Here is a 20,464-nt window from a genome sequence, read left to right as displayed (position 1 = left end):
CTCGTTATGGGCTTACGTTCCAACGCCATGGGGTCTGCTTTCAGCAGCTCTTTTATACAGTGGTACCTTGGTTGTCAAACGCTTTGGAAGTAGAACACTTCGGCTTTCGAACACCAACAACCCAGATTCTGTTTTCGAACGTGCCTCAGAAGTCGAGTGGCTTCCGAGGCATGTTTCTCCATTTTTTCAATGGATTTTGCGGACCACCCATTGTGCCTCAGTTGTCAAACATTTCAGAAGTTGGACGGTCTTCCGGAATGGATTACATTTGACAACCAAGGTACCACTGTGTGTGTGTATTTCCGCACATTTCACATAAAATTCCAATACATAATTATTTTTTCTTTAGTTTTGTCAACTTCCCATCCCATTTTCTGTGTTCTTTTTTTTAAAAAAAAAAATCTGTCTCATTGCTGCACTCTTCACTCTTCTACATCATAACCATAAAACAATAATCTCTCATTCTTCCTGCTGTCGTAGTTCAAATCCTGCTCACATCTTCAACATATAACGTTTCTTTAAATGGTGCAAAAAAGGGCTCACAATCTCCTTTCCCTTCCTCCTCCACAACAAACACTGTGAGGTAAGTGAGTCTGAGAGACTTCAGAGAAGCGTGACTAGCCCAAGGTCACTCAGCAGCTGCATGTGGAGGAGCGGGGAATCGAACCCGGTTCACCAGACTACAAGTCCACCGCTCTTAACCACTACACCACACTGGCTCTCAGGGAAAAAAGAGAGATCCTTTCTCACTCTCACGACACACACAAGCCAAACAGTGCTAGGGAATGTAGACAAAAGGATGGGGGGGTGGGGGCGGGGAAACTGCACCCTGAAACATCATCTACTATACCTGCTGCAAGTGATTTGCGATGTTGAGGATCTGCTGATTGGGGATGCTGACTGCCACTTGGACCAGCTGTGCAATCACAGCTGTCTGCTCATGGATGATAGCCAGGTGCAAAGGCCTGTGGGGACAGACAAGATTACTGTCTTAAGAGCGGGAAGATGAAGTTCTCGGGAACTGTGCGGTCAGTCGCAGACGGGACAAGAAGTGAGTCCAACTCCTAGCTATGGTCTGTGTGCGTCACCAAGTCTCCCCTTCTACAATTTGCAAAGGAGGATCCAAAACTCCCTCTACTTTGGGGGTTTTCCGGTCCAAAGAAAAAAAATGTTTCCTCCAGAAACTACTGGAGGCAATTGAATATTGCAAATGGGACACGTTTTCGTATGAGTGGACTGTGGAACGGCAGAGGACGAGCTGAAGACTAGACAAAGAGTTCTGGTCAGGCCTCCGCTACAGCTCTGTGCTCACTTGTTTTACTATATTTATTTATTAAATATGTAACCCCGGCCCTTCACCTGTCTCATGGCAGTTCACAGCATAAAAATGCAAAATAAAAACGCAAAATACGTACTAAAACCCAAGAACAATACAAACCAACAGCCGCCACAAGCACCCATTGTTCTCATCATCTGGTGAGAACTGCTGTTCTCACAATTCTGCTGTTCTCACAATTTAAAGGAATTTCACAGGAAAACTAAGATTTTCAAGTCTGCCCAATGTATAAGAAAAAACTGGGAAAATGGACACAAACCAAAGACTGAGAAAAGGGGATAGCTTTTATCAAAATATCTAAAAACCTAGCTAAATATATTAAGGGAACAGCAGTTTCTTGGAGTTTATACTAAAGGGCTTTGATCAGGTATGATATCAATTTATATAAGAATGTACACATTGCATTTTTGTATGTTTTTTTGTCCCTTATACACCTCTTTGTTCTTTTGCCCACCCTCACTCCCCCCTTTTCTTCTCTGTATCACTTTCTTTATAACTGAAATCCTTCCGATAAAATATTAACATTAAATCGGGGGGGGGGGGGAAGGTATTGAGAAATGTTTCCTAACTCCGAGAGAGACTGAATATATCGTCAAGCGGGCAGCAGAATTCCTTTCCTTGAGCCCTTGCTTCCTTTTCTACATTTCAAGAGGCAGAGAGAAGAAGGAGAAGGAGAGTTTGGATTTGATATCCTGCTTTATCACTACCCTAGGGAGCCTCAAAGCGGCTAACAGTCTCCTTTCCCTTCCTCCCCCACAACAAACACTCTGTGAGGTGAGTGGGGCTGAGAGACTTCAAAGAAGTGTGACTGGCCCAAGGTCACCCAGCAGCTGCATGTGGAGGAGCGCAGAATCGAACCTGGTTCACCAGATTACGAGTCTATCGCTCTTAACCACTACACCACACTGGCTGTGGCTCCTCCCTAGCACCACCCTCCAGACTCTTGCCTCCAACAGAAGGATTGCAGGAAGTGGGCGACTGTCCCCCGAATTGTGGAGTCTCTGAGGAAGCCTGCTTGCTCCCGCCTCCTCCCACCCACCAGACAGCGCCTGCCCCAAAGGCCCCGCTCCGTCCGCAGCAGACTCACGTGTCTCCGTTCTCGTCCTGAGAGGCAGCTAGGTGCCTCTGCACAGCCAGCAGCATCCGTGGGTCGGCCGTGACTGCGTAGTCGAGAAGAGCCCGGGAGCTGCGCCGAGCGAGCATCAGCATCCACGAGCTGCACTCCTGAGCTAGGGGGACAGGGAAAAGGCACTGTGTGAATGCAACCCTCTACCGGTGGCCAAACTGGACTTCTTGCACTCGGTCACTGTGCATGAATCCCCCTGGACACATCACCACCCTTGCCAAGCTTTGCCCTACTAGGGCAGGGGGTTGGGGGGCCCCACAGGGTCCAGATGCGACCCTCCAGGTCTCTCCTATTGGGACCCACACCTTCCTGCTCCACCCCCTTTTGCTGCTTTTGCCTGGGTCGAACGTGCTCTTGGCATCCGATAATGTGTCTTACTTGTCTGGACAGAGAATGTGTGTGCAGAAAACCGCCTTTTGCGAGGCTGCAGTGCAACCTACTGATACAAAAGGTGGGAGTCTCTCTGCCCACTTTTTCCTCTGGCCATCGTGTGCCCACCACCCCTCGAAATGGATGCTCATGGAGGAACACACCCCACCCTGGCTGAAAATAGTTCTCCCCATCCCTGCAACAGGGGGAAGGTCACAGGTTCGTGGTAGAGCACATGGCTTTTACAAGCAGACATTCCCAGATTAATTAATTAAGTGTGGAACTAAAAAGCCGGTGGCGCTTGGAGGATAAAGAGTGCCCCCCCCAGCTATGTGCACATGCCAGAGTCCTACAGCTTGTAGCACCATCGGTTTGGCTCCTGGGGGAGCAGGGAAGGAAGGGGAAGAGATGGGCCACTGTGGCTATGGCTGTCGGAACCGGGGGATAAAGCCAACTGGCTTGGCCCCAGCCGGAGCGTCTCCCCTCTCAGCCTTGCAGCTGCGGAGATCCATCAGCGCACTCTCCTGCTGGGTCTGCAGCAGCCACTCGTAGTAGCCCTGGCGCAACTTCTTCAAGGTCTTGTTCCTCTCTAAGGAATCAAGTTCAGCCTTCGTGGCTTTTAAACGTGGCTCTGCATCCTTTGACGCGGGTGGCGCTGTGGGTTAAACCACAGAGCCTAGGACTTGCCAATCAGAAGGTTGGAGGTTCGAATCCCCGCCACGGGGTGAGCGCCCGTTGCTCGGTCCCAGCTCCTGCCAAGCTAGCAGTTTGAAAGCACGTCAAAGTGCAAGTAGATAAATAGGTACCGCTCCGGCGGGAAGGTAAACGGCGTTTCCGTGCGCTGCTCTGGTTTGCCAGAAGCGGCTTAGTTATGCTGGCCACATGACCCGGAAGCTGTATGCCGGCTCCCTCGGCCAATAAAGCGAGATGAGCGCCGCAACCCCAGAGTCAGCCACAACTGGACCTAATGGTCAGGGGTCCCTTTACCTTTACCTTTATCCTTTGAGGTTAAATCTTGGACCTCTTGGAAGCTTGAAGGTTCCCAAACCTTCTCTGAGTTACTAACAACAGCTGTTTTAGCAAACCCATCAGCATACCTCTTAGGTGGTTTGCCCTTTGTGGCTCTTTCATATAGAATGTGTATATTTCATTCTATATATGCATGTAGAGAACTCTCCAGCACGTAAGCTGCTTCCGAAACGCCTCTTAACCCCAGACTACTTTGGACAGCACTCGTCTCACAGACGTACCATGCTGCAGCAGTTCTGCGTAGCGCTTTTCCTCCGCGGAGACCCGGCTCCCATCTTCTAATGTTTGCTGCTCCCCCTCTTCCGGCTTGGAAGTTCCTGGCATGTGGATGCCCCTCCCTCCTTGGTAGTTGCCCATCGGGTAGGTGCCAGAGAGGTAGATGCTGCTGTTGCTGCAAGAGCTGTATCCCGCTGAGTGCCAAGGATTCCCAGCTGGGGTAGGCAGGCGTATGCACGAAACACAGAGATAAGAGAGAGGTTTCTATATTAGCCCAGTTGTGCTCACAGGGTTGGGCGACGCATGGCTAGACTTCAGGAGCCCTCGATAAACATTTCAGACTTCTAGCAAAAGGAACCCATCCCTCCCCTGGCAGTCTAGTGGAAAAGCAGGGAAGAGAAGGGGAGAAGAAAGAGAGAGGGGTGGGAGAGGGGGTGGTCCCAACCACTTCTGGTTATGTCCCTGCCCACAGTTGGCATGCAAGCAGCCTACGCACTGTTCGCAAATTGTAGCTGTTGGAAAGCAGAAGGGGGGCAAACTCCAATAAGTCAGGTCTGCACTTATGCACTGCTTTGTCACCAGCTGAGCAAAGACACAGCAGTAGCTCCCAAGCTAATAACGCACTGGCAAAGTCACGGCTCAACTTAGGACTTTCAGATATCACATTTGAAACTGGCACTGTTCAGTTTACTGCAGGAGAGTTTGTGAGCCTGTATTCTAGTCGTCAGCGGCGACTAGACTTTGCTCCCCGCTTTGCAACCCAGAAACCTTGATCTGCGGCACGTTCGCCTTTAAAAATAGAAACCAGCCCCCTGGGCATGCTCAGCTCAGTGCTTACTAATTCTGCAACATTTGACACGCCTGCCGTTTGTTCTGCAGAGCGTTGTTATCCAGACCCCCTTTCTCTGCGCTGAAGACAAGCTAGTAAATTAAAATAATGACTCTGTCAGAGGGCTGCCTGCTGCAAGAGTGCATGATTTTGTCTTTGGAAAGAACGCTCGCCTCCCAAGTCACGGGGAAAGGTGTAAAGCGAATGGTAATTAGCAGTTTCCACTTGCTGCAGGAGTTGGAACTGCCTCAACAAATTGCATTGGAAGATCAGCCTTCTCTCTCTCTCTCTCTCTCTCTCTGTCTAATTAAGCAAACTACTCTGCGCCCTTTTAGCAATTCCACCCCATGATTTGTCCAGCCATCAGCAGCAGTAGCTCACTTAAAACCAGAGATAGAATAGTTTCATATCAAAGAATGTTGTAGAACTGAACTACAGTAGCATCCCCTCCCTCAACTCTTTAGTGGGATGGGGAATCGCCGTAGCTCAGTGGCTAGAGCTTCTATTTTGCATGCATTATGCACCAAGTCCAATCACCAGCATGTCCCAGTAGGGCTGGGAGAGACTTGCCTGAATTCCTGGCAAGTCGCTGTCAGTGCAACTGCAGGCAACACTTAGCTAGGTGGACAAATAGTCTTAAGGCAGCTTCTTACGGTCCTAACCTGCCTTACCATTACACCAAAATGCCTATGCAGATTCTCTGTTTTATCTCTAAGCCAACACAAAGATGTTTATCACATGAAGCACAGAATGAGAAAAGCAAAAAAGTGGCCATTGGGTCATCAAATTGTCAAGCTGTAAGGGACCCCAAGGGTAATTTAATCCAAACCCCCCTGAAAGGCAGGAATCTCAACGAAAACATCCATGACAGATGGTCTTCCAAAGGCAAGGCAACTGCTTTTTATAGAAGTGAAAGCCTCTCCAAAATGAAGGACGTGCTACACCAGAAGAACAAGTGTAAACCAAATAATATGGCTAATCAGAAGGAATGACGACAGGCCATCACTAAAGGTGCTTAGGCTAAATCAGTGTTTCCCCAACTTGGGTCTCTGGCGGTTTTTAGACTACAGTTTCCATCATCCCTAGCTAGCAGGACCAGTGGTCAGGGATGATGGGAGCTATAGTCCAAAAACAGGTGGAGACCCAAATTGGGGAAACACTGGGCTAAATAATGGAAACTTCTTTTTTAAAAAAACACCAGACAGATGAAAAAAGGTGTAAAGGGAGGGAGCGAGGAAATCACAGAAGAGCTAAAGAAATCCTTTGCCCCTCCTTACATGTCAGATGATGTTGGGGAGAGATCCACAACCAAACCCATTTATTTTTGCACCCAAGACATCCATGCAAAGGATGCGCCTATCAACGTTTTATAAACTGACAGCTTAAAACCCAGCTTCCCATGGTCAGGTGGCCTTTACCCCCAAGGAGCTCCAGGGATAGTTGGCTTCCTACAAGAGTGGAAGATGCTCAGGGTTCCACTGCCCAGTGCCAGAATTTTACAGGCTCTCCTGGAGTCTATACTCTGCTGCCAAAACTATTGCAACAAAAAGCCTTCAATCTCAAAACTAGGAAGCCACCTAAAGAGCAAGGCATTCCAAACTCCCCAAGCCTCCGTCAACAAAGAGCAACGTTTACCTCCGCCAGAACCAAATCCGCCGGCTCCACCCCCAGCGCCTCCCATGGGCGAGCCGCCCCCAAAGTGCTGAGGAAACTGGGGCAAGGTCTTCTTCCTCTTCCTCTCCACTTCTTCCTTATCTGCAACCAAGGATACAAGAGGAGAGTCGTCAAAGACAAGGCCCTGCGCTGGCACTGGACAAACAGAAGTAGCAAGACACTTCTTGGTACAAGCTCCCTGTACCTTCCACCACCGGGTAGTAGGTAAACTGCTTGGAGTCACTCACGTCACCCCCTCGCTTGCGCTTCAGCTGAAGGAACACGGTGACCGGGCGCTCGATCTTGGTCTTGTGGTAGGGCGGCGTGCGGAACACAATGGCGTACTGCAAGGACACAAAGTGTGGACACCTGAATAGAGCTAAAATGGCAACCCAAGAGGCAGCTCCGACTGATTCAGAGTCAATGTATCATAACGTAAAGAACTTAACTACTGCCGTGGGTTAAAGGAGAATCAAAAGCCGAGTTGGATGTCATAAGCACACAGAGAGAAGTGAGCTCAAAATTGACAGGCTCCCTCCTACCCACAGTGGTTTGATAGAGAGATATTCTTGCAGCACCCGACAGATTAATTCCCATGAGGCAGAGCAGCAAAATATTAGAAATATGGGAAGCTGCCTTCTACTGAGTCAGACCACTGCTCCATCTTATGCTGCAGTGAGACTCCTTACGGGGTCCTCGCCGCGAGATCACATTCATCCGGTGCTATACCAGCTGCACTGACTCCCGATGGGGTACAGGATCAGGTTTAAGGTGCTGGTTTTAACCTTTAAAGCCCTATACGGCCTAGGACCCTCGTACCTACAGGACCGCCTCTCCTGGTATGTCCCACAGAGGAACCTACGGTCTTCAAACAAAAACATCCTGAAGGTCCCAGGCCACAGAGAGGTTAGGCTGGCCTCAACTAGAGCCAGGGCTTTTTCGGCTGTGGCTCCGATCTGGTGGAACGCTCTGTCACAAGAGACTAGGGCCCTGCGGGACTTGACATCTTTCCGCAGGGCCTGCAAGACAGAGCTGTTCCACCAGGCCTTTGGTCAGGGCACAGCCTGACTCCCTCCTTTGGCAATCTTCACAGAACTTTAGCCTAATGGTTGCCATCAATTTGATTTGAATTAATTTTATAATGAAATGATTTTAGAATGTTTTACTATTTTATTGTTGTTAGCCGCCCTGAGCCTGGCTTCGGCTGGGGAGGGCGGGATATAAATTAAAAAATATTATTATTATTATTATTATTATTATTATTATTATTATTATTATTATTATTCAGTATTGTCTACACTGTCTGGCAGCTGCTTCCAGGGTATCTGGGAGAAGTTTCTAGCCCTACCTAGAGACACCAGGGATTGAACCCGCTGCATAGAAGGCCACTGAGCTACAGCCGTTGCCCAGTTAAGTATTGACCCTTCTAAAAACCCGCCAGCCAGCAGGAGAACCATCACAATACAGTGCCCAAAAATAGCTCAGCAGGATTTCACAAGCCTACGATATTGAACAGAGCTGAGGCGTCCAGGGAAATACACCTCTAGAAATGGATCATCAACTAGGACAACTGCTGCAGCTTATTCCGCATCTTGGCCCCGAGTCCCAAATGATGTGTCTGAAGAAATCAGTTTCATCCATGCCTCCCCTACAGCTGCCAAGTCACTCACCTCACCCAGGAATAGCAATGAAAATGGGCAGGTACAGTGGTGCCCCGCAAGACGAATGCCTCGCAAGACGGAAAACTCGCTAGACGAAAGTTTTCCGTTTTGGAGGTGCTTCGCAAAACGAATTTCCTATGGGCTTGCTTCGCAAGACGACAATGTCTTGCGAGTTCCTGCTGGTTTTTTTCCTTTCCCCCCGCTTTTTCGAAGCCGCTAAGCCGCTTATCAGCTGATCCGATCAGCAGATAAGCCGCTAATAGCGCTAATCCTTCAATGGGCTTGCTTCGCAAGACGGAAAAAAACGCTAGATGAAGAGAATCACAGAACGGATTCTTTTCGTCTTGCGAGGCACCACTGTAGTTGCCTGGTTCATGACCTAAAGTAAGTCGCACAGCCATGCAGAATACAGTTTTATCGCCCTCCGAGCTTTATTGGAAGAAAAACCCAGTTTCCCAGGGCTTGCATTCACTGGTCGCGAGAGGCAAGCAAACCAGAGAAAGGAGATGGGCTTTCCAAAGATCTTGCGAAGCTCATCAGGTTTAAGAGGTGACAACAATCCAAAAGCATATGCTTCGGACCTTTGTAATACTGGCAGAACCTCTCATTTTCCCCAGGCAGATGACACCCCAAGCACACACTTACAATCCTTAAATTCCCACGCACACAAAACCTGGTGGTCTTTTACCTGTCTTTTAGCCTGGTGCCACACGGAATGCTACACAATCTTGGCATCTAATTGCTCAAGCTGACAAGAGATTTGCTCTGCAAGACTGATCTTTTGAGTGGAACCCAGGCCTCCCACGACCCAACCGGTACCTGTTTATGTACATCTGTAGGGGAGAAGTCCCCAAAGGCCTGCCAGCCATTCTCATCGTCTTCATAAAACCGCACCTCAATATCATCTGGAGGAGGAAGAAAAAAGTTATTTCCCTTGTGAGAAAGCACCAGCCCACCCTGTCTCAGGTCCCAGGCATCTGAACTAGCACAGGGTCTCATTTATTAAGGTCTTCTCTCTCCCCACACACAATACATTCTCAGTGTCATCAATCCCACTACGTGACCACAGCCCAGCCCTCTAGAGCAGGCATCCCCGAACTCTGCCCTCCAGCTGTTTTGGGACTATAACTCCCATCACCCCTAGCTAACAGGACCAGTGGCCAGGGATGGGAATTGTAGTCCCAAAACAGCTGGAGGGCAGAGTTCGGGGATGCCTGCTCTAGAGCACCATTTTCTCCCTTTCCCGAGCCATTTTCAGGCCACAAGTCTCCTCCGCAGCCACATGGGGTCTTCCTTCATTCCTTCTCCTTGTGTTAATGAAGAGCCCTCGGAGGCCCAATTTACAAAGGGACCATCTGCCTTGGAAAGCAATGTTTACACTTGCTTCTTCTGAAGCAAGCCTGGCAGAAACACAACAAGTTGTCCTGTTCCATTCTAACAAATTTATTTACTTTTCGCAATCCTATTTTCTAGGGTTGTAGCTGGGCTCCCTGGGACCTTAAGATGAAAGGGCAGGTAAGAAAGTGCATAAAGAAACATATATATCTGTCTGTATTTGGAAAATCCTAGCCAAGTGAAGTAGTCTTGAGAACAAAGAAACAACCAATACGACCGGGTCAGAATTTGGTCTCCATCCAGATTTCTGAAGAATGTTTAACAGGAGTACAAGGAATCAAGCTCTTAAGACTCACAGGCATAATTGGATAGGATACTTCCAAGCTTTTAAAGCCTGTGGGCACATATGGATTTTTGAACAGATGTTGGTCACTTCTTTTCTGGTCACTTCTGTTCCTCCAGATCAACGCCCCCCAGCCCAGCCCACAGAAAAGGACCATGTGCACAGGCTTCTTTCCCAATGGATCTGAGTAAAAGTGAGATCCAGCAGAATCAATCCGAGCCTTCAAAAGCACGCAGAGATGAAATAATAAGTGTGCCACTGCTCTTGGAAAATCTTCCGAGAGAAACCATCCTCATAACCTGGAGTGTCAACACAAGGGGGCTTGTGAAGAAGGCGCAGCAGAGACTGTATTTTTTTAGAATACTAAGGAAAAACCATCTTCTGCTTGCCTTCTATCACTGTGCCATTGAGAGCGTGCTCACTTATGGCTTATGTGTGTGGTACGGAAGCTGTACTACCCAGGACAGGATGGGGTTGTGCAGGGTTGTTAAGGCAGCAGAGAGCATTGTTGGCTGCCCACTTTCCACCTTAGAGCAGATTTATGCCACAAGGTGCCATAGGAAGGCACTGGATATAGTAAAAGATCCATCGCATCCTGGTCACTGTCTCTTCGAGCTCTTGCCGTCAGGACGGAGATACAGGACGATGAAGACAAGAACGAGCCGTCTTAAGAACAGCTTCTTCTCCAGAGCAATCTCGGCCCTGAATGGGAAGCCCGGACTTTGAAAGTCATCTAATCTCCCTTGCTGTATTATACTGTATTGTTTAATTAAGTGTTTTTATGGAGCAGTCAAGTAATTTCGTTGTCCCCGAAGGGGGCAATGACAATAAAGATATTATCTATCTAACCTCACGACCAAGGAGGCAGTGGCTTCCTGGGTGCCCAGTAAAGATCTCAAGTCACCTTGATGCTTCCTAATGTTCAAGACCTCGGGTGCCACTCCCCCCAAAACATCAACAAATGAAAGATAAGGAAATAAGGGGAATAAGGGAGAGTGCTCACCTTTCTGGACTTTATCACACAGCAGGTAAACTTCATCCCCGCCTCGCACGGAGCCAGCTGTCTTGTCCATTCTTGAGATCTTCAGGTTGGAAGCCCCGGGAGATTCTGAAGAGCAAGGAAAAGGCAGAGCTGTGTAACTGAGATCCAGGCAGCTTTTTTGTATGTAATCATGAGTACAAATGTAAGAAAAGGGACTCCATACGAGAGCCACTTTATTTCAAGCCAAATGTGCGCCTAGAGGGTCACAAATTTTGGCTAGCCTCGGCAGCCCATTATTTTTTGCGATTACCATCAACCCACCCCTCTCATGTACTCTAGCCATGCACCCAGAAGGTTCAGGGAAGGAATGTGTCAGTCTTTCCATTTGTGCGAAGCTATGGAGACGGGGGTGGAGAAGGGACCTCCAAAACGTGGTGCAGAGAGAGATTCAACTCTCTTCCATGTTCTGCGCAATGCAAGGAGATCTTGGTAGAAGGCCTCACTACACACTCAGACAGGAAGTGATTTATGGCTACTACAGTGGTGCCTCGCAAGATGAAATTAATTCGTTCCGCGAGTTTTGTCGTCTTGCGATTTTTTTCGTCTTGTGAAGCACGGTGTCGGGAAAGTTTTGGAAAAGCTTCAAAAATACCAAAGTCTTTGAAACCTCAAAAAAGGCTACCACACGGTGAGTTGCTCCTCGAAGTCAAGTCGCAACTGTATTAACAGTGTTAAGAAAAAGGAAACAAACTTGCAAGACGTTTCCGTCTTGCGAAGCAAGCCCATAGGGAAAATCGTCTTGCGAAGCAGCTCAAAAAACAAAAAACCCTTTTGGCTAGCGAGCTTTTTGTCTTGCGAGGCATTCGTCTTGCGAGGTACCACTGTACTTGCCACCTGGTGGCCATAGTTTGTGGTGTCTCCTATACACCCTAGTTCCCCACGCCCCACCTGAGCTCGCAAGCTCTCCAGCACAAATGTGAAGACTTGAAATTAGTGTTCTACAAAATCTGTAAGACCCAAAATATCAACAATCAGGCCCTGGGGAGAAGGATGGCATACTCCTCTCAACAGATGTGTCAACCTTGAGGCCTAAATGCAGCTGTGGTGGTCTTCCCAATATCAGAGATCACGCTGAAGACAGGAGTTCCAGGATTAAAAACAACAAAGACTCTCCTCCCTGGAAGAGAGGGGAGTGGTTGTGGGCGGGAGACCGAGCTCCGCCCCTGGCATTAGCCCCCTCCCCTCCTTACCTGGCTGGCGCCCACGCCCACCGGAGGCAGCCAACCAGGTGCCTCTGGGGGGCGTGTGTAGCAGCTTAATGATGTGGCGCCAGCTCCGCCTCCTCCTCATTCGTCGTCGTCCCTCAGCAAGTTGTTGTGCTGTGTCAAGGGCTAGGTGTGGCCATCGCCTATGCTATCTACTGTGGGTTATTCTGTTAAAGGAATCCGGCGGTCGTGTATTCCATCAGATGCCTGCTTGGCGGGAGGCCATGGCATGACCCTCGGTGACATCAGGGGAGAGCCTATAGTTGGATTAGCACCAACAGGCTCCACCTACTGTTGAATAAACCCACCTCCTATAGTCATCCAATGCCTAAGCCAATACCTTTTTCACTGCTGTAATCAATAAAGTTGTGGCCTTTTCTTGCCCATTAACCTTATATCACGTGTCCTTGTGTATTTATTTCACATCGCGGGGTCGGGCCCTCGATCCACAACGTGATAAGTTGTGTGCCTTTGTTTGACCCTTTTACGTGGTTTTGTATGTATTGTGGCATTTTACGCATTGTGACTTGCTGTTCTTTTTTTATTGCTAACGGTTTAGTAATTATTTATTGTAATTCTTAAGCAGGGGTAGGCAATCTAAGGCCCGTGGGCCAGATGCGGCCCAATTGCCTTCTCATTCCAGCCCACAGACGGTCCGGGAATCAGTATTTTTTTACATGAGTAGAATGTGTCCTGTTATTTAAAATGCATCTCTGGGATATTTGTGGGGCATAGGAATTTGTTTATTTCCCCCCAAAAAAATATAGTTCGGTCCACCACATGGTCTGAGGGGTGGTGGACCAGTCCACAGCTAAAAAAGGTTGCTAACCCCCAGCGTTAAGAATTTATGTTTAATTACAGTTTGCTGATATTTAATTTCATTGTGCACCATTATATTCTAATGGATTACTGAGCGTTGCTTTATTTGAAGTAAGTTGTTTATTTTAATGTTATGTATGCATTATGACTTTTTTTTTGTACTTGATCAGCTTGTTACAAGGTGTGTGCGTGATTTCTGTCATCTCTTCAGCTTGCAAACCGTCTTCAGTATAGTAATACAGAAAGGAGGTATACAAATAAAAAGTGAAACGAAAGCCAGTTGCTGCGAGCCAGCAGAACTCTTCTTAAGAACATAAGCAGCTGGATGAGGTCAAAGCCCCACCCAGCCCAGCAAGGTAAAAGGGTAAATGTAAAGGACCCCTGGACAGTTAAGTCCAGTCAAGGGCAACTATGCGGATGCAGCACTCATCTTGCTTCAGGCCAAGGGACCCAGTGTTTGTCCACAGCTTTCTGAGTCATGTGGCCAGCATGACTAAACCACTTCTGGTGCAACGGGACACCGTGACGGAAACCAGAGTGCACAGAAACGCCGTTTACCTTCTCACCACAGCAGTACCTATTTATCTACTTGCACTGGTGTGCTTTCAAATGCTAGGTTGGCAGGAGCTGGGACAGAACGATGGGAGCTCACTCAGTCATGGGGATTTGAACCGCCGACCTCCCGATCGGGAAGCCCAAGAGGCTCTGTGGTTTGGACCATACTGTGGCTAACCAGATGCCAATGTTCAAAACCTGGCCAAGCAGTAGACACAGTGGCAGATGCTTGCTCCATGGCTCTCCTCCAAACAAGGGTGAAACCCCAACTGAGGTCAGTCTACGGACCAAGAGAGAAGACTTACTGCTGTCATGGATAGGGTCCGAGATAACCGGCTTCAGCGCCAGGCTGAAGTTCCCACTGCTGTCACGAAGGTAGGCACTGAATCGCAGCCGGACAATGCTGAGGTCCATTGTTTTCTTCAGCTCCTTGGCCTCTTGCTCAATCTCCTCTTCTTCAGATTCTGCCAAAGTAGATGCTGAATTACACACCTGGCAAAGGAGGGCTACTACATCCACAAACCCGGGGGTCCTGCACGTCTTAGTGTACCCTTCCCTACCAAAGGCAAGAGGTCTCTGAAGGACAACAAGGACCCCATCCCTGCTGTATGGGCTGCCTTTGAAAATAATGCCATCTGTGATGATGGGATCTGTCCAGCCTGGGCGCCAAAGGTTTTTTTGAAAGATAGGCTTGAACAACCCTGGCTTAATGGTCCTCTTGCTTAGGGCCAGGCGATATCTGATATTAAACATCACAATATATCACCAACTAAACATTGCGATATACTGATATATCACAATGTCAGAAATAAGGATTGAGCTATGTAGAGGCATTGGATGGCTTCAGTTTTCCCCATTATTTTTGCATAGCACACACACACATCGTGATTCGCGATATATTGCCAAGTCAAAAATTACGAAACAGGTATCACAATATGGACTTCAAACCGGTTTTGGGCGATATGTCACTATATCACCCAGCCCTACTCTTGCTATCAGAGTAGCTATGCATGAGGCAGGATACTCTCAGCGGTTTGCAAACGCATGTCATGTATACAATCTCCGCCTACCATATGAACCAACAGCTGGGAGAGAAATTATTTTGGATCTACATGGCGCTAAGACTCCTGCAGCAATTGCTGTATGTTCTCTCCTACCCGTGGGGAACCCCGGTGGGCTTTCCCCACACTCTACTAAAAACACATGGCTCTTGGAAGTGGCTCCCATGTGGCAGGATGGGGGTTGAAGTGTGTCCTTGTCGTCGGCAAACGGAAAGCCAATTACCTAACATCTGCATAGTGCCTTGCGTTTTTGAAGTGCTCCATATAATCCTTGCAATAACTGCGCGTAAGAGAGGTCAGAATCACGATCTCCAAATTACAGGCTGGAGATCCAAGGTCAAGAAATTGCAACTGGCCCAAAGGCACCTACAAAGTTTACAGCAGAGGCAAAGATCCGAATCCAGAATTTCTGGGCTCCTGCACCTTTACTGGGTTGATAACTGTGCAGGAAATTATATCGAAAAGACATAAAAGTCCACATTACACCGAGCATACTGAGAAAAGCGGAATTGAGTTGGTTAGAAAGTTATGTCAGTCAACCCCTCATAATAGCTTCTAATGTCTCAAACAAAACCTTGGGGGCTACAGCAAGGGCGACCCTGACTTGTTTCTGGACCATTACACCCTGGAAAAACACTTGAACAAGTTGTCCCATTTTAATCAAACCCATGTGAGTGAGTCTTCCACTGAAAGCACAAAGCTCCCACTGAAGAGCCCAGCTTCTAGAAAGTCATACTTCAATGCCGGCCCCTATTTTAAGGGGCAATCTGACAGAAAGCAAAGAAGAAAGGAACATTACACAAGCTCAAATGCGATGTTTGTTCCCAGGTTTCAAGCCCAAGGACCTGGCAATAGAAAGGGAAACTCATGCTAAGCTCCAGCAAGCCATTCCTCTCGCATGCTGTGTTCTGTTCTCAAACCTGTTCTGCTCTGCCCTTTCACCACTCTCCTCTCCCTAATTTCAGTCTTCCCCTTTCCTGTACAGGTAAAGGTAAAGGGACCCCTGACCATTAGGTCCAGCCGTGACCGACTCTGGGGTTGCGGCGCTCATCTCTCTTTATTGGCCGAGAGAGCCAGCGTACAGCTTCCGGGTCATGTGGCCAGCATGACTAAGCCACTTCTGGTGAACCAGAGCAGCGCATGGCAATGCAGTTTACCTTCCCGTCGGAGCGGTACCTATTTATTTACTTGCACTGGCATGCTTTCAAACTGCTAGGTGGGCAGGAGCTGGGACTGAACAACAGGAGCTCAACCCGTCACAGGGATTCGAACCGCCAACCTTCTGATCGGCAAGAGGCTCTGTGGTTTAACCCACAGCGCCACCTGCATCCCTCCCCTTTCCTGTACCTTGCCCCTATTAGGTACACCAGATTTCAAGGCCCCCCCATACCCCAGAAAGGGGTGATTTTGAGTTAAAGGGGCTTCCTTCCAATTCCAGACGTGGTGCGAAGGATCAGATTCTGGCCACTCTATAGAGGGCAATGCCTTCTACACACGCTCAGAGGCACAGTTCTGCATGGAAACCCAAGATCCTTTAAAGTCAGGTGCGTAGACTCATTGTCACCTGGATAGCTCAGTTGGTTAGTGTGGCGCTGGTAACGCCAAGGTTGCAGGTTCGATCCCCATATGGGATAGCAGCATATTCCTGCACCGCAGGGGGTTGGATTAGATGACCCGCAGGGTCCCTTCCAACTCTACGATTATAATTCTATGACTGCTGTCTTGGGGAAGCCAGGCACATCCAAAACCTCAGTCATGTTTTGTAAACTAAGAATGCTATTAAGAGGAAAATTGTGTGAAGCTTGTCACTGGCAAGTAACTCTTTTTCATTCATACTTAACCACTGTCTGCCATGCTAACACGTTACACCAATTGACTTGTTGCACATTTCAAGTGAGAAACATGGTATGAATCTTGCTCCTCTAGTCCCAGAGTGAACTGGGACTGATCCAGTACAGTGGTACCGCGGGTTAAGTACTTAATTCGTTCCGGTGGTCCATTCTTAACCTGAAACTCTTCTTAACCTGAAGCACCACTTTAGCTAATGGGGCCTCCTGCTGCTGCCATGCCGCCAAAGCACAATTTCTGTTCTCACCCTGAAGCAAAGTTCTTAACCTGAAGCACTATTTCTGGGTTAGCGGAGTCTGTAACCTGAAGCGTAAGTAACCTGAAGCGTATGTAACCTGAGGTACCACTGTAGTCCAAATCAGTTATAGAACCTCAACACACACACACACACCCCAAATAGTTTAACAGGTAAAGGGGCAGACAGTTCCTAGCAAACCACTCCCCAGATGTTTCCTTCACAGTTCAAGGTCACCTGTCAGAGACTGCACTCTGGTCCGCAACTTCTGCTTCTTCAGCTTGTCCCGGATGACCTCCATCATGTTTTTCTTGGTCACATGGAGCACACCCAGGTTGTTAAATCTGAAAAAGGACAAATCAACACCTCATGTCAGTGAAAGTGCCTAGTTGGGCAGCAATGCACCCAAGAACAAGAGCAGGAGATCCCAGTCACCACTACTGGGGCTGAACACGTCTTGAAAATATTTAATGGAAGACAAAAAGCACAGATAACAAGAGGTCAGAATAAAAACAACTTATTTAACTCCCCATGTTAATAAAAGGTAAAAGGTAAAGGACCCCTGGATGGCTAAGTCCAGTTGAATTTGACTATGGGGTGTGGCACTCATCTCCGCTTTCAGGCTGAGGGAGCCAGTGTTTGTCCACAGAAAGCTTTTCCTGGTCATGTAGCGAGCAGGACTAAACCACTTCTGGTGCATGGAACACAGTGACGAGTGCCACAGCCCATGGAAACGCTGTTTACCTTCCCGCCGCAGTGGTACCTATTTATCTACTCACACTGGTATGCTTCAAACTGCTAGGTTGGCAGGAACTGGGACAAAGCAATGGGAGCTCTCCTGTGTTAACAAAGGGGCATGACAAATAAACAAGAGGCGGCCATGCTGTTGCGCATGTAGAATCAATTAACCGCAATGAAATCTAAAATGCATCAGCTTTTCTCTTTTGCTTTTCTAAAAGAAATGGAAGAAGAGACACAGCACTGTACTTTGCTTGCTCTAAATTCTGCAGGCCTACTGTGCAGTGAAAAGAAACAGTCAAGTAAACCTCTACCTGATCAAATCTCCATTTCAAGTTCGGATTTCGTGGGGTTTTTTGCTGGATCTGGATAAACAATATTGACATCAAGATCTGACTAGAACCCATGAACCTATCTCTTAGAGCATCAGCAGGTAGCTAAATGATCAGAAGAAACAGCAAAATTTACCCACTGGGCTGCCGTGACTAGAGTATTGACCATTCATTCTCCTCAACATTAAGACAATATCCTGGGAAATGTGACCCCACCTATCAATCTCTGGAGCAAAGGTTTTTGACCGTCCTGTCTTGATCACTAAGGGGAAGAAGCCACCTCCCGGTCAAGCCCAGTTCATTAATAATAATAATAATAATAATAATAATAATAATAATAATTTAGTATTTGTACCCCGCCCATCTGGCTGGGTTTCCCCAGCCATTCTGGGCAGCTTCCAACAAAGATTAAAAATACATCAAAATGTCATACATTAAAAACTTCCCTGAACAGGGCTGCCTTCAGATGTTTTCTAAAAGTCCGATAGTTGTTTATCTCTTTGACATCTGATGGGAGGGCGTTTCACAGGGCAGGCGCCACCACCGAGTAGGCCCTCTGCCTGGTTCCCTGTAGCTTTGCTTCTCACAGTGAGGGAACCGCCAGAAGGCCCTCGGAGCTGGACCTCAGCGTTCAGGCAGAACGATGGGGGTGGAGACGCTCCTTCAGGTATACTGGGCCGAGGCCGTTTAGGGCTTTAAAGGTCAACACCAACACACTGAATTGTGCTCGGAAAATGAGCAAAATGAGGCCCTTCCTCATCTGCCACTCAACTCAGCCTTCTTCTATTTTTAATGTTCACTACTGCCAACATGGCAGCAGAGCAGCAGTGCCTCTTCCCCTCCTCTCTGCCTTATTCTGAGGGAAGGAAGCGGTTAGGCATTCTTTAAGAAAATATAAAGAACTGAGGAAGGGGCTCCTTCTCTTCCTCCGAACAAGGAAGGGAGATGCCCTGCTGCATCGGCAGCCAATAAGGATTGAAAACAACAGCAAGGGGGCTGCAGTGTTGATTCTGCTACGAGGCCATATCCTGCATCAGTCTAGAAAAGCTGAAGTCATTAATGGGTGGAAGAGCAAGGAGACTTTCCCAGTAGCAGCCAACCAGTTCATTTACAAAACTCAGTTCTGGCACCTCTCAGGTACCATTATAAGAGAACAAGCAAGGTGTTCATGGTGAATTCTGGCACCTGAGGGAATTTTAGAAAATTAGCAGTGGAAGAAAGTGAAATAAGCACAAAACAATATGGGATGGGAGTCTTCCACCCATTGACAGTGGAAGCTCCTCAATAACACACACACAAAAACTTAGCTTACTCGCAGACAAAGCCCTCCATGGGCCAGCCAAACACAGCCAAAGGTCAGGGACTCATGCAAACAGGTTCAAGAGAGACAAGAGTTCAAACAGAGTAACGTTTCCACACAGGAAATCTGTGCACTGTTGAGCAAGTGCTGGGCACGATTCAAAGGCAAGACGTGGACATGCTGAAGATTAAACCCAGGACACTGAAAAATGCCATGGATGATTGATCTGCCTAGACGAAGGCCTCAATCCAGACTTGACTGAAGGAAAGAATTTGATTCATGGATGCTTTGAAGGCATTATTTACATGGGCTCAACACCAAATACATTCTCAATGGGGTAGTGCCACCAAGTGCAAAGTCCTCTTCCTCGTCTCCTTCCCCCACACCTCTGTTAAGGATGATGATTTAATTCCTGAAATGGGAATGTTTACTTATGTTAAATTACTGTGTAGTTTTAACATGGGGTTTTTCCTTTTGCAGTAGCTCTCATGTGATTGGCTGGCTGTGAGTCACACGAGAGAGGCATTCTGTTGTGTTGTGACTGTTATTCCAGCAACTGTCATTTTTAACTGCTTTCTGCTCTCTGTGTGTGGAGAATGGCTGCTGAGAGACTTCTCAGGATACCGCTGAGGACAATGTTGTGTCAGTCTGATCTGTCCGAAGTGAAACAGACAGAGGAAGATCCCTAAATGTTACTAAGGAGAAACCTGTGCAGTAGCTCTCTATAACAAAGTGAATAAGCATGAGGTTGTGAATACATTCTTTTCAGTTGATGTAAGTAAAGTTCTCTTTGAATATGAAGAGTTTGGACAATGTATAGTCATTACAATGAAGTTATCACCTAGAAGAGTTAGCTTCCTAGTTACTACTCTTACTTTGCATTTCAACAATATATTTTCCCATAGGAAAGGAAAAGAAAGGCACCCGTCCGAGTATGGGGGAGCAAGGGGGGGTGAATCTGAAGAGCAACAATAGGGCCAATAGCTCTAGAGCCAAAAAACCACTCTACCCTCCTGACAAAAGTCAGTTAAGAATTGGGAAAGGATTCTTAACCACTGGAATTGCGGAGATGTGATGGTCAGCTAGACTTGCCTCCAGAAATAGATGGGCAAACTTACTCTTCACAGCATATCCTCCTCCTCTGAGAAAGAACAATTCTGTTTTATGCTTGCATTAAACTCATCAAATTTATCTTGCAATAAAGAAAAGTGCAACAAAAAATAAGAAAACTAATTAAGACATCAGAGCCTAATGGCGACATAAGGCTCAGCCATCTGGTTCTGAGAGCATGCTGTGGTCTAGAAGTTGCCAGTTCAACCACCAGCTAAGTCCAGGAAGAGGAAATGCTCTCAATATTTTATACTGCAATAAATGACTGTTCCAAAATTCCTAACTAATTGGTTAAGTGTGCAATATTTGGCCAGTCTACAAT

At 47.6% G+C, this 20,464-nt stretch overlaps 1 protein-coding gene across 2 annotated transcripts in view; it reads right to left on the bottom strand.

Moving 5' to 3' along the window:
- The window catches only part of NFKB2 (nuclear factor kappa B subunit 2), an 83,514-nt gene that overhangs the window by 8,042 nt on the left and 55,008 nt on the right, over positions 1 to 20,464 (bottom strand). For both annotated transcript variants that reach the window (XM_082223572.1, XM_082223571.1), the window contains 9 exons: positions 16,900 to 17,006; positions 13,824 to 13,982; positions 10,901 to 11,005; positions 9,039 to 9,124; positions 6,764 to 6,902; positions 6,541 to 6,660; positions 4,082 to 4,291; positions 2,424 to 2,565; positions 851 to 965 (listed from right to left, as the gene is read on the bottom strand). In XM_082223572.1, the coding sequence (XP_082079698.1) occupies positions 851 to 965; positions 2,424 to 2,565; positions 4,082 to 4,291; positions 6,541 to 6,660; positions 6,764 to 6,902; positions 9,039 to 9,124; positions 10,901 to 11,005; positions 13,824 to 13,982; positions 16,900 to 17,006 (1,183 nt within the window). The remainder of the gene's footprint in view (positions 1 to 850; positions 966 to 2,423; positions 2,566 to 4,081; positions 4,292 to 6,540; positions 6,661 to 6,763; positions 6,903 to 9,038; positions 9,125 to 10,900; positions 11,006 to 13,823; positions 13,983 to 16,899; positions 17,007 to 20,464) is intronic.

Source organism: Podarcis vaucheri (assembly GCF_965113315.1).
Source record: "Podarcis vaucheri genome assembly, chromosome: 5".
Classification (NCBI taxonomy): Eukaryota; Metazoa; Chordata; class Lepidosauria; order Squamata; family Lacertidae; genus Podarcis; species Podarcis vaucheri.
The sequence above is the reverse complement of the archived record's forward strand: the minus strand, read 5'-3'. Positions and strand labels throughout refer to the sequence as shown.